General features: G+C 50.5%; 1 protein-coding gene across 1 annotated transcript in view; it reads right to left on the bottom strand.

The window, feature by feature from the left end:
* The window catches only part of CD5 (CD5 molecule), a 29,330-nt gene that overhangs the window by 13,382 nt on the left and 2,232 nt on the right, over window positions 1-13,716 (bottom strand). Inside the window, exon 2 of the mRNA XM_011971102.1 lies at window positions 1,376-1,414. Coding sequence (XP_011826492.1) covers window positions 1,376-1,414 — 39 coding nt within the window. The remainder of the gene's footprint in view (window positions 1-1,375; window positions 1,415-13,716) is intronic.

Genomic DNA, 13,716 nt, shown 5'->3' with positions numbered 1-13,716 from the left:
GGTGTGTGTAGGGTGTATGTGTGGTGTGTGTGTGGGGTGTGTGTGTGTTGTGTGTGGTGTGTGTGGGGTGTGTGTGTGAGGTGTGTGTGTGTTTGTGCATAAAGAGCTTCTTGAAGAATATATAAGAAACAAATAAACGTGGTCATTACCTGGGGTGTTGGGGCCGACGTGGGGGTGACTGGGATAGACGGGAATAGAGATGGAAGTGAGACTATTCACTATAGATCTTTATATATTTTTTAGAATTTTTGAGCTGGATGAGTGTGTTACGGATTCAAGACATTTTTAGAAATGTGAAAGGCTCTTCCAAGTGATTCTGAGGGGAGGTTTTCCCTGGTCGGGAACCACGGGTCAGGCTGCCCTTTTCTTCCGACGAGGACAGTCTGGGGCCAAAGCTGAGGGCCAGGGCTTGCCAAAGACGCTTGGCTAGTTAGAGGCAGAGCGAGCGCGTCTCAGCACCTGACATTGGTGGGGCGCTTTGCAGGCTGTCTGCCCAGCAAGCTGGGTCGTTGCAGCTTCACCAGGCAAGAGATTTTCTGCCCATTTCACAGCTGGGGAAACTGGGGCTCAAGGAGGTCAAGCAGTGTGCCAAAGCTTGGAGCCAGGATGTCAGTGCAGGGTCCAGGTCGTGCTTAGGCCCTGCTAAGGCCCCTGTCACTCCCTCTGGCTGCACAGTGGCATCTCAAGACCCTTCAGCTACAATTCACCCCAGATATAGTCAGCCCCATGTTATCCCAGTCAATGTGAAGGAGAGGTCTGTGGTGAAATGAGGGTGCAAACTGCTGAGTTAAAAAGTGTAATAATTTCTTCGCTGCAGGATTTCTCAGAGCCTTTACTAGGCTGGTGGACACCGTCAGTCTCCAGTGGGAGATGTGGTGTTGCCTGCTCTTTCTCCAGCATGCTCCATGGAACCCTATTTGGGAAACAGTCTCTCCGACTAAAGTCCAACCTCTAAGGCTGGACATTCCACACACCTCACAATCAGTCTGCAGCCTCTCTCCGCAGACTCCGCTCTAAACATCTTTGACCATGGAGTGTCTGTCAGGATTGGGTAGGAAATAGGACTTTGCAAGGTGCATTTATGAGCTGGAATGTTTCCTGTGCATGGTGAGTGGGTCATAGTAATAATTATCATGAGATCTGGCATTTGTGGGTGATTTACGGCTATCGAGGGCACCCATCTGCATGTGAGCATCTTAAATGTGCAGTGTCTGCATCTATGTGCCTGTGTATATGCTGGGGTTCACCCTCTCTGTAGGGTGGGGTTCACTCTGGCAGAAGCAATGGCTTCATCGAGAGGTCCCCTATGGTCTGACAAAACCACAGCCCCACTCTCCCCCTGCCCCAGGCCTTTCTCCATGTGGCTCTTCCTTACCTGGGTCATCCCAGCTGAGCCGTCCGAGGCAGGAAGCAACTGCAGAAAGGAGAGAGGAGGGTCAGGAAGTGAAGCCAACCACCCTCTCCCTTCTCCCCAGCTCACCCGCCCACAGCCTGAGCAATGGCCCTTTCTGCCTCCCCCTATCCACACTCATGGGTTTTAGGGACAGGGATTTTCGTACTCCAGGTTGGAACCCCTGAGTGATATGAATTCTATTTAGTGGGTTGCAACCATCGATTTTTTTCTTCTTAAAAACCCATTGCTTTTAAAATGAACATACAGGAAGTTGATTTTTCTTTACTGCATGATTCCGTGAATGTCACATATATAGATGTGTGTGACCACCATCACAATCAAGGTATATGCCAGTTCCATTACTCCCTACCTCAAATTCCCTCATGCTAACCTTTGTAATAATGTAACCATCAATTATTATTATTACTTTTTGAGGCAGAATCTCACTCTCCTCACCCAGGCTAGTGTGCAGTGGCACGATCACAGCTCACTGCAGCCTCAACCTCCCTGGCTCAAAAGGCTCCTCCCACCTCAGCCTCTTGAGTAGCTAGGATTACAGGCATGAGCCACCGTGCCTGGCTAATTTTTTTACAAGACAGGGTCTCACTATGTTGTCCAGGCTGGTTTTGAACTCTGGGCTCAAGTGATCCTCATGCCTCAGCTTCCTGAAGTGCTGGGATTACAGGTGTGAGCCATGGCACTCGGGCCATCAATTTTTTTTAAAAAATGAAATGGAATAGAATAGAGAGGCCATGCACGGTGGCTTATGACTGTAATCCCAGCACGTAGCGGGGCCAAGGTGGGAGGACTGCTTGAGCCCAGGAGTTGGACCCTGCAGTGGGCTATGATTATGCCACAGCACTCTAGCCTGGGTGACAGAGTAAGACACTGTCTGAAAACCATAAAGATAAAATAAAAAAGAATGTCAGAATGCACTATACATTGTGAGGGTGAGGACCACTTTTTGTGTGTTGGGGGTTGCAATGTAAAAATGTCCTGTGTATTGCTTCCTCTCAAAAACATTTGAGCTCCTTAGTTCTAGAGAATGGAGAAATGAGCCAGAAAAGAGCCAGGCGCCGTGGCTCATGGCTGTAATCCAAGCACTTTGGGAGGCCGAGGTGGGCGGATCACTTGAGGTCAGGAGTTTGAGACTGGCCCAGTCAATATGGTGAAACCCTGTCTCTACTAAAAATGATAAAAATTAGCTCGGCGTGATGGTGCATGCCTGTAATCCCAGCTCCTCGGGAGGCTGAGGCAGGAGAATTGCTTGAACCTGGAAGGTGGAGGCTGCAGTGAGCTGAGATTGCACCACTGCACTCCAGCCTGGGTGAGAGAGTGAGATTCTGTCTTTAAAAGAAAAAAAAAAGAAAGAAAGAAAGAAATGAGCAAGAAATGAGCAAGAAAGGGAACCCAAGAGAACATTTGCTACTTTCCAGCATTCCCAAGGCAGAGTAAGACTGACAGCCACTTATCTTTAACAGCTGCCCATTTCTGGAGAAGACGAAGCTCAAAGAGATGGCAGGACCTGCCCACAGTAGTGTAGCCAGCTAGTTGGCAAGGGAGCCGAGGCGACAGGTCAGGGAACAGGGGTCTGTAGGGAACCAGCCTTCCTCCGTGTGGACCACGTGGAAGCTCTGCCTCCTTGTAGCCCTGTCTCACTGTGGAGCGGGGGCAAAGTGGCCCACTGCAGGGCTCTCAGCAGAGCAGCAGCTGGCCAGCTCATCTGTGGCTGGGGAAGAGGTTTAATTTGGGTGGGGACAAGGTGGAATAGCAAGCTCACGTGACTTCAAAGCTTAACCTCTGTATTCACTACCTAGCATGATCAGTTAGGGTGTAGGTAGAGTATTTTGATTTCCATCTGTCTGACTTGGGTTTACTCTTGGATTTATGGCACTGGGTCAAGGAGACTGTTGACTATTATATATTAATATAATATAACTTTCACTATTATATATTAATAGTGAAAGGCTGTGTTCAAATTGTTTGTGAGAAATTGTTGCTGGGTGTTAAAAAATAGGTGTGTTGAGCTGGGCCAGGGGCTCAAGGCTGTAGTCCTACCTACTCAGCAGGCTGAGGCAGGAGGCTCACTTGAGCCGAGGAGTTCGAGTCCAGCCTGGACAACATAGCAAGACCCCATCTCTTAAAAAATAGGTGTGCTTTGAAAAAGCTGTTCTTGCTTGAGTGTTCTCAAGCTGGTGGTTGAATTTTAAGGGGTGATGTGCCCCACAGTTCATCCTTGCCCCCAAATCAAGACTTTTCATGATGAAGTCATCATGACCCTGTGTTAAGTTTCCCTTGAATCTGCAAGATCCTTTCACAGCTGTTGCTCTAGGAGTCACGGGCCTTGGAAGGGGAAGGTTATTCTCATCAACAGGGAAGTGTGCAGAGGTCTGGCCTGGGTGGAAAGGGATGGCCCAGTTGTCAAGCATCTGATCAATTTTTTATTTTTATTTTTTGAGACAGAGTCTTGCTCTCTTGCCCAGGTTGGAATGCAGTGCCATGAATTTGACTCACTATAACCTCTACTTCCCTGGTTCAAGCAATTCTCCTGCCTCAACCTCCCAAGTAGCTGGGACTACAGACATGCACCACCATGCCCAGCTAATTTTTGTACTTTTAGTAGAGACGGGGTTTCACTATGTTGGCCAGGCTGGTCTTGAACTCCTGACCTCAGGTGATCCACCTGCCTCAGCCTCCCAAAGTGCTGGGATTACAGGCATGAGCCACCACGCCCAATCAATCATCTGATTTATTGCAGTGGGCAGGGCAGCCGCAGGAGGCCATTGGGGAGATGTCCAGCCAGCAAGAAAGATCGGGAGGGAGGCCCTTTTGCTCTGCCCTCACCTCTCGCTCCTGACCTCTCATTCCCACCTCCCTCTCATCCCAGCTGCCCATTAGAAGCAGGGCAGTCTGCCTTGAAAGAGTCATCCCTCTGGCTAAGTCTCGAGGGCTAAGGCAGCTTGAAGTGCCGCCTGGGGGAGTGGGAGTCTGCAGATCTGTCCTTCAGTGCTACACAGTATAGGATGGGTTTTCAGTCACCAATAATTTTCTACTGCTCCAGTTCTGAGTATCAGCTCTGCCATTTCCTGCCTATAGAGTCTGGGGAGCACGTCTGTCCTGTCTCTGTGCCTCCGAGCCTTGATTTCCTCACTCATAGCATGAGGATGAGCATGGGACTAGCCTTCTCGAGCTGTTGTGAAGACGAGATGAGTTAATCGGTGTAAAGGGCTTAGCCCAGTGCCTTCCTGGCCTGTGTTCGGTGCTCAGAGCTGGTGCTACTGGTCTGCAGAGTAGGCTGGGCTGGGGGAAGCTGTGCCCAGGGCGGCAGACCCTCGGGGAGCTTTCCCAGTGGGAAGATTCCCTGTCCAGGAGTACAGAGAGCCAGACCATGGGGCTCACCACTTCTTTCTTCTAACTTGGAAACTTTGCACAGATGGTCCAGACTTAGGGTGGTTCAACTTACGACTTTTCAAGTTTGCAGTGGGTTTATTGGGGTATTAGATGATTTTTGACTTAGGATGTTTTCAGCTTACAATGGGTTTATTGAGAGGTAACCCCACTGTAGGTCAAGGAACATCTCTATTTCCTGAGTCATCATACTCAATGTTCATTATTAACAGCAGCTGCCAACTATTGAGCACCTGCTGCATACTTAGCCCTCGGGATGTTCATCATAGATATTGTTGTTAGTCTTCCACACAGCCCCATCACGAGAGTTGAGCACACTCCTGGTATAAATGTCAGGAGAGGGCAAATGCCCTGTCCCGGGTGATACGGCAGGCAGGTGGAGTCGAACCATGTGTCTGACTCCAAAACCCATGCTCTCTGCTCCCAGCCACCCAGTTGCTCCTCCAGAGTGCCAGGTTTGGAGATGCAGAGATGGACACCACCTGGATCTGACCTGGAAGCGCTCGTGCAGTCAGACCCTGAAGGCCTGGGGACAGGGACCGGGCCTGACAATCATGGCAAATTCCACACAGAATAGCCTAGGCCTTTCTCAGAGAACGTTCTTGGGGAAGACTGAACAAGCTGGAAAACCAATTGAAATTCTTTAAAAAAATGCTCTAACAAATGCTTTAATAAAAAAGATATTTATGGCCGGGCGCGGTGGCTCAAGCCTGTAATCCCGGCACTTTGGGAGGCCGAGACGGGCGGATCACGAGGTCAGGAGATCGAGATCATCCTGGCTAACACGGTGAAACCCCGTCTCTATTAAGAAATACAAAAAACTCGCCGGGCGAGGTGGCGGGCGCCTGTAGTCCCAGCTACTCGGGAGGCTGAGGCCAGAGAATGGCGTGAACCCGGGAGGCGGAACTTGCAGTGAGCTGAGATCCGGCCACTGCACTCCAGCCTGGGCGACAGAGCATGACTCCGTCTCAAAAAAAAAAAAAAAAAAAAAAGATATTTATGCGTTCTATAGTGTCGCCCTGGAACCTTCCTCCGGGTGCCTGTCTGGTCCCCAGATGAGCAGCACTTCCTCTCTTCTCCTTCCATCTCTATCACTGTCACCATCATCATCCCCGTCACCATCATCATCATTGTCACCATCACCATCACCATCACCATCACTGTTAGCATCATCATCACCATCACCATCACCGTTACCGTCATCATCACCATCACTGTCACCATCATCATCATCATTACTGTTACCATCATCATCACCATCACTGTCACCATCATCATCATCACCATCACCGTCATCACCATCACTGTCACCATCATCACCATCACTGTCACCATCATTATCACCATCACCGTCACCATCATCATCACCATCACCGTCACCATCATCACCACCATTACCGTTACCATCACCATCACCGTCACCATCATCATCACCATCACTGTCACCATCACTATCATCACTGTCGCCATCATCACCATCACTGTCACCATCATCATCACCATCATCATCACCATCATCGTCACCATCATGACCACCATTACTGTTACCATCATCATCACTGTCACCATCATCACCATCACCGTCACCATCACCATCACCATCACCATCATCATCATCATCACCGTCAACATCATCACCATCACTGTCACCATCACCAACATTTTAACAGTTTTCACTCTTTTGGGTCTTTTACATGTTAACTCTCCCAGTCCTCACCACAATGCTATGAAGTAGGTACGATTATTTTGGTCCCGATTTTACAGACCAGGAAACTGAGAAGGGTTAAATGACTTGTCCAAGCAGCTAATGAGTGCTGGGGCCCAAACTCCACCCTAGCCGTCTGGCACCGAGTCTGAGCTTTTGCCAGTGAGACCCAAACTGCCTCCCTTCACTCCAGCAGGAAGCCCATGATGGCCTGCCCCAGGTTTCATTGATTCCTGCATGGCCCTGGTGTGCAATCCTGATCAACGGGAATGAATCTGTGATACCGTTCAGTCAGTAAAACATGCAGTGGGAAGACTTAGCTATGAATGTGCTGTGTGACCTTGGCAAGCCACTCAACCTCTCTGGGCTCAGTTTCTTAATCTGTAAAGTAAGGAAGTTAGATTCCACAATCCCTCACCTTCCCCCTGGTTCAAACACCTACGATCTCTAATCTTTAGCTCCTGATGGATTTCAGCGGCTGTTGGAGAAGGGCAGTGAGATGGGCAGCTGACTTGGAAGCTACCTGAGTGTGTAGTGTATATTCTTTCTGCCTGTCCATGAATGTGTTCAGGGTTTTTTTGTTTGTTTGTTTGCTTGTTTGTTTTTCACTTATAATCTAGGGAGCGGAATGAACATTGAGGTTTTGAGGGTCCACAACCTATTTTCATTTTTTAGTTGTTTCTCACAGGGGTCAGACCAGCACCCTCCTTCCCCTGAGCCCTGCAGTCTGTGTTCAGGGTCTCCCTGATCCCCTCTGGGGAATCTACAGCTTACTCCTGCACTATCCTTTCTAGCCTCAAGAAGCCTGAGGCTCCTGCTGTTGCCAAAGCTGTGGACAGAATCCCTGACATTCAAGACCAGGAGGCCTCCCGAGGCCTGGAAGCACTATGCCGTTTCCTTATCCACCAGCCACGCCTCACCCCGAGCAACTGGGGCTACGGATGAGAATTCTCTGAAGACCCCTTCCTTCTCCTGCCCACCTCCCCTTGGAGCTCTCACAATTTAGGGCCTGGACTGGGCAAACCCAGGCAAAACTCAGGGCTAAAGAAGTTACAAGGTTTATCACACCCCAGGAGCCCCCGTCTCTTGTCTTTGCATTGGCAGAGACAATATTTTTGGCCCTGCCTGCCCTGAGGTCTTGGTGAGGATTCGAAAGCAGCTCCAAGACATTTATAGCCGCCTCCCCATCCCTCTCATTCCTCTTGCGCCCAAGGTATCCAGGGTAATTCTCACTTTGGCTCTCATGACGGCGTCCCATGAGTTTTATTTGCGCTGCACAGTGTTTAAAATTTTGAGCCAATTTTTAAAAAAAGAGGTTTCTTTTAATTTTGTTTTGCTTTTTAAACAAATTTCAAGATCCAGGCGTTTTTGAAAAATAGGACATCCTGGTTCCACTGGCTGCGCCTCTGGCGGCCCCAGGCAGTGGCGGTGGCCCTTGCCTTCTGTTTTGTCAACGCCTTGCTGGCACCCTACAGTCGCCATGTGTCTAGAGAGCCCGGGCCTCAAACACATGGCAGTGTCTGCAGCGAAACATATGCAATTTCACACTAAGTGGGATGCGTCAAGATTATAAATAGCCTCCCATTCGTTCAGGTCAGGATTTGCACCAAATGCATTTGCCAGAAACTTACAAATGTTTTTTGGGCTTTGGAATTACAGATGAATATTGTTGTCTTCCATGATGGGTCCCAGTTTACAGAGGAGGAGGTCGTCGTGGTGCACGGGAGTGAGAGCTCGGCATGGCCAGAATTCAGCCCAGGGCGGCTGGCTTTGTGACCTGCCCTCCTGGCCCTCGCCTCTGGCTCACTCCTAGGTCCTGCGTGGACCCTTCGGGATTTGCCTCTGACGCCCCTGAACCCTGGGAAATGGAGGCAAGGGTGTGGCCTGCTTAGGGTTCCGCAGGCACCCGGATTCACAGGGAGGGGCCTGTGATCATGACCGATGATAACAAAATGACAGCATCCTTACCCTGTGCAGACCCCAGGATGAGGATTTTTCACCGAAGACCCCATTTCCTCCTGGAGCCTCAGAGGACAGGGCGCTCTCACCAGTTTGTTTCACAAATAAGAAACCTATGACTGATTTAGTGTCGTTTGCAAGTCAGGTGTTCCCTTTTTCCCGTAAACATGGTTGCTTCTAATAGTCCACAGACCTTCCCATAGCTATAGCCATTGATGTCCATCAAATACAGTAGCTCTGCCTGTGTTTGGGGGAGGATTCTGGATCTTTCTTGAATCTTCCATGTTGGCTGAGTTGAAAGGCCAGAAGCCCCTCTGTTTCTGAAACGACAGTCATCTGTGGAGTTGGAGCCGTGTCAGGGCTTTAGGGAAACGAAGATCGTAAAGGACCAAAATTCCCTTTCTTGGGTTGCGCACAGATGAAATGATTGGTTTATGATTAGGCGGCTTTTATGTGCAAAATACATACAGAATCACACTGGGCTGAAACCAGGAGAGGCCTGGGAATGGAGCCCGCAGGAAGGAACAGCAGATTCAGGTCTCTAATCTGGCTCCCCCAGGGCCTGTCCCAGTGAGCGGACAGTGGGTCGTGGGCAGAATGGCCTTTGCTGTTGGAATTGTTATTTCTCTCTCGCGCTAGTGGTCTGCTCTTGCATGAGTTTCGCACCATATACGGTGTCTCTGCCGTCACAGGGACAAGCCTTTGGTTTTGTTTAGAGCTTTACCTACCCCAAAGCTCTCTCATGCACTGGGCTCCTTCTTTCCACCCACAGCCCTGTGAAGAAGGGACCATGCTCACCCCCATTTTCAGATCAGGAAACCGAGGTTCAGAGAGGCTGAGTGACTTGCCCAAGGTCACACAGCTAGCTGGTGGTAGAGTCAGGAGAGAAACCCTGTCTCCATCGCCTGACAGGGCCTGTGGGAGTCTACCCCAGGGAGGCCCCAGAGCCTGCTTGCTCTGGAGTGCAGTTGGGGGAAACTGGGGCCAGAAGGAGGGAGGGTTCATTCCAGATGCCTCTGTGGCAGTGCCTGGGACCCTTGTCGTCTGTGCAGACTGCCACCACCCATTTCCTACGCTATTCCTACCGTATCTGTCCCCCGGAGAGGAGTATTAGGGTCTCTCTGGACACCATGAAAGTCAGGCCTTGAAAGGTATATGTTGATGATGATGATGCTGGTCGCGGTGATAGTGGCAGTTATAGAGGAAGTGATCCAGGCCCACAATCTCTTATCTGCAATTCAAAATCCAAAATCTAAAAGTCTTGTTCTAATGCATTTGGTGGGAGGGTGTTTGCTGTCTTTACATCCCTCTAAGTGTGCAAATTCATGTTTCACTGCAGAAACAGGAATGTGTTGAACGCAGGGCGCTGCCCCAGGCCTCACTGCGTGTGTTAAGAGCACACAGTATGTACACAGTATTTCCTTCTACAATCTGAAACCTTCTGAATTTCCAAATGCATCTGGCCTGGGGTTCAAGATGCACTTGAGGACCTGGAGAGGTGAGAGTTATGCTCACCTCTCTGCTCCTGTGTGGCTCTCCAGTGCACGGGAGAAACAGCCCAAGTCCTCAGGGAGGCCTCTGTGGTCCTCGTGGCTGTCTCATGGACCCCCTCGCTGACCTGCGGCTGGATGCCCCTTTGCCTGCAACACTCCTCCTCAGGTCCCACACGGTGGGCTGACTCCCTTCTTTCAAACATTGACTCAAATATCTTCTCATGAGAACCGCTGAATCCTCCCTAGGTACCACACACCCCACCAAGGCTTCCGGTCCCAGCCCTCCTGTATCTGTCTGTCTCCACACCTCTCATGACCGTCTAGTATTCACATAATCACTAGCTTAGCTTGTCTCTTGTCTGTCTCCCCATCACACCCTGACTGTTATGGCAGATCCACCAGGGCAGGGATTTTCCACTGTTTTGTTCACTGCTGTGTCCTCAGCACTTAGAACAGTGTCTGGCACATAGTAGGTGTTCAGTCCATAGGTAGTCTCTGAATAAACCCGATGTAATGATTGCAGTGATCTTTTGAGGTGGGCACAGCAAGGAACCCCTATTTTTATAGATGAGACCCTGAGAGATGTTCATTTGTGGGTGGCCAAGCAGAAATCAAACTAGGTCTGCATTGCTCCAAAGCTCCCCTCCACAGGGCTGTGCACATCTGTGTTCACAGGCACACACAGCACATGTGCACATGGACACACACAGTAGATGTTCAATCAGTTTCACACACACACACAGAGTAGATGTTCAATTTCACATACACACACCGACACAGTAGTTGTTCAATTTCACACACAGACACACACACACAGAGCAGATGTTCAATTTCACACACACACACAGAGTAGTTCAATCAATTTCACACACACACACACACACAGTAGATGTTCAATCAATTCTCTCTCTCTCTCACACACACACACACACACAGACACACACACACACAGAGCAGATGTTCAATCAGTTTTGTCAGGTTGAGCTGAATTTGCCGCCTGGTCACTGCAGGGAAAACCCCTCTGAACTGGTGGTGACAGAGTGACCAGGAAGGCCATTGCCAGCCCCTGGGCCCCCAGGTCCCTTCATTCCCTGCTGGAGGTGGGGAGCTCTGGGTCTTCGAGGAGCATGATCCACCCAGACCCTCACCCAGCCTGGGACAGTGGGCCTGCTGCCCTGCTCCAGTGGGAGCCCCACGCTCTCAGGCCTGTCTTTTCCTCTTGCCTTTGCCCTGCCATCCGCTCGGCCTGGGACCCTCTTCCCTTTTTTCTCTGCCTGGTTGGCTCCATCCCTCATTCAGGTCTCAGATTCTCAGATGAGACCTCACGTCCTTAGAGAGACCCTCTCTGCCTGCCCAGCCAAGGGGATGTCCTCCTAGTGCAGACTGTATTGTGCCCGAGGCACTTGCTGATCCCCGCGTTGCACTCAGTATTTCAAAATGTGTAAATATTTCAGGTGCCTTTTTTTTTTTTTTTGAGATGGAGTCTTGCTCTGTCACCCAGGCTGGAGTGCAATGGTGTGATCTCGGCTCACTGCAACCTCTGCCTCCCAGGTTCAAGCGATTCTCCTGCCTCAGCCTCCTGAGTAGCTGGGATTACAGGTGCATGCCACCCCACCCGGCTAATTTTTATACTTTTAGTAGAGATGAGGTTTCACCATGTTGGCCAGGCTGGTCTTGAACTTCTGGCCTCAGGTGATCCACCCACCTTGGCCTCCCGAAGTGCTGGGATTACAGGCATGAGCCACCATGCCCGGTCTTTGGTGCTTGTTTACTTGTGTTCTCTAACAGGTCTCCTGTTAGCTGGTCAGATCCTTGAGGGCAGGGACTCCTGCCTTGGTCTCTGTATCCCCAGTGTTTTGCACAGAGCCGGATGCACAGGAGATGCTCAATAATATTTGTAGATGAATAAATGAATGAATTAGTGAACAAATAGCCTATGCAAGAGGATTGAGGGGTAGAGAGATTGATGCCCATGCAGGCCTCTGGCAAGACCCTTATCCCCATTGGCTCCTACCTCGCATTGTTTCTTGCTGGTAATAATAATAATAATAATAATAATAATAATAATAATAATATTTTTAGTAGAGATGAGGTTTCACCATGTTGGCCAGGCTGGTCTTGAACTTCTGGTAATAATAATAATAATAGTTGTTGCTGTTATTATTGTTTATTGAGTACTTACTATACTATATGCCAGGATTGTACTCAAGCTCTGTGTGCATTGATGCATTGCATCCTTATAAGCCTCTATGAGGTACTGTTGTACCCAGTTTACAGATGAGGAAACTGAGGCTTACGGAACTAGTCCAAGATCGCCCAGTTGGTAAGTGGCAGACTGGAATTCGAACTACAGAGTCCATGACTTTCCCATGTCCCAATGCTGGCTTTTAGAGTCGCATCGGCTGGGCCAGTCAGGGTCGTGCAGTTGTCAGAGCCGCTTCCCCACCTCACTGCCTGCAGCTGTCCAGGCGGGTTAGGGCTGAGAGGAGAGTAGCTGTGGGAAGCCCTGGCCTGTCACGAGCACCCAGACATGCTGGGGGCATCTTCATGTCTCAGGGTCCAAAGGTCCCCAAGCCCCGATGCCAGCCAGGAGGCTGCGGTGTCCCCAGGGCTCTGGCGTTGCGGCATCTCTCCTTGGAATGGCTCAAAGGGTGCCTGCACCGTTTGACTCCAGCCCCAGCCCTGGCCCTTGGTGTCCCCAGCTCTGGTGGCTGTATCTCTGCTGGTGGAGGTTGTGTCCTGGGGCCATTTTCCCGCAGGGGAGTGGCCTTCCCTTTGGTGGCCTTCTCTTTTAGCTAAGGGTACAGGGAGGGGCCTCTGTGAAGGCAGGAATGCTGGGCTGGGGGCAGCTCGGTTATGCACCAGCTGCTGCACTCTGGGTTTGCACTTGGCCTTCCTGGGCCTTGCTTTTTCCCACTGTAAAATGGGGCCAATGGGCCCACCTACTTCATTGGCTGCTGTGAAGCTTGCAGCAGAAAACGGCTTTAAAAGTGCTTTGTAAACAGTGACACACTGAAAAATGGGAATGCTTGGTACCCACCGGCTCACTCAGACGCTGGGAACTGCCTGTTCCTGGGGTTCCAGCTGGCCCCCATACTAGGGGTGAAGGGGGTACCTCCAAGCCTTCCTGACTCTGGCCTGTGTTGGGCCAGGGAACTTGCCTGGTCCCATCAGGAGCCTCACCCATGATGGGATTCAGGTGGGAGGGCCCTAGAGCAGGACATGGGCTCCCATACTTGGCTGGGAGCCTCCCTATCTCAATGGAGTCTGAGGCCAGAGGTGAGGAGCAGGTGCGGGGGGTTAAGGGCCTGGTCCCTCCTCAGCAGGGTGCCCGAAGCCAGCCAGGGGTCTGTCTCTAGGCCTCTTACTTTGGGACAGAAGGCATTTTGTACCTGTTGTTACATGTGAGAAGAGCCATGTGAACATGTGTGCACAGGTGCCATTGTCACACGCTGGGGAGACAATCCTGTGTTTGGAGGCCGCGTTGTACTCATGAAAGCACACACACAGTTCTCACACACATGCGCACAGACTCACAGACTCACACACACACAGTTCTCACACATTCCCACACACACAGTTCTCACACATGCACACAGACTCACACACACAGACTCACACATTCCCCCACACACAGTTCTCACACACATGCACACAGACTCACAGACTCACACACACAGACTCACACACATGCACACAGACTCACAGACTCACACACACAGACTCACATACACACAGACTCACAAATTCCCCCCCCC

The sequence above is a fragment of the Mandrillus leucophaeus genome, unplaced genomic scaffold (genome assembly GCF_000951045.1).
Source record: "Mandrillus leucophaeus isolate KB7577 unplaced genomic scaffold, Mleu.le_1.0 Scaffold986, whole genome shotgun sequence".
Lineage (NCBI taxonomy): Eukaryota > Metazoa > Chordata > Mammalia > Primates > Cercopithecidae > Mandrillus > Mandrillus leucophaeus.
Note: the sequence above shows the minus strand (reverse complement) of the source record. Positions and strands in the feature narration are given on the sequence as shown.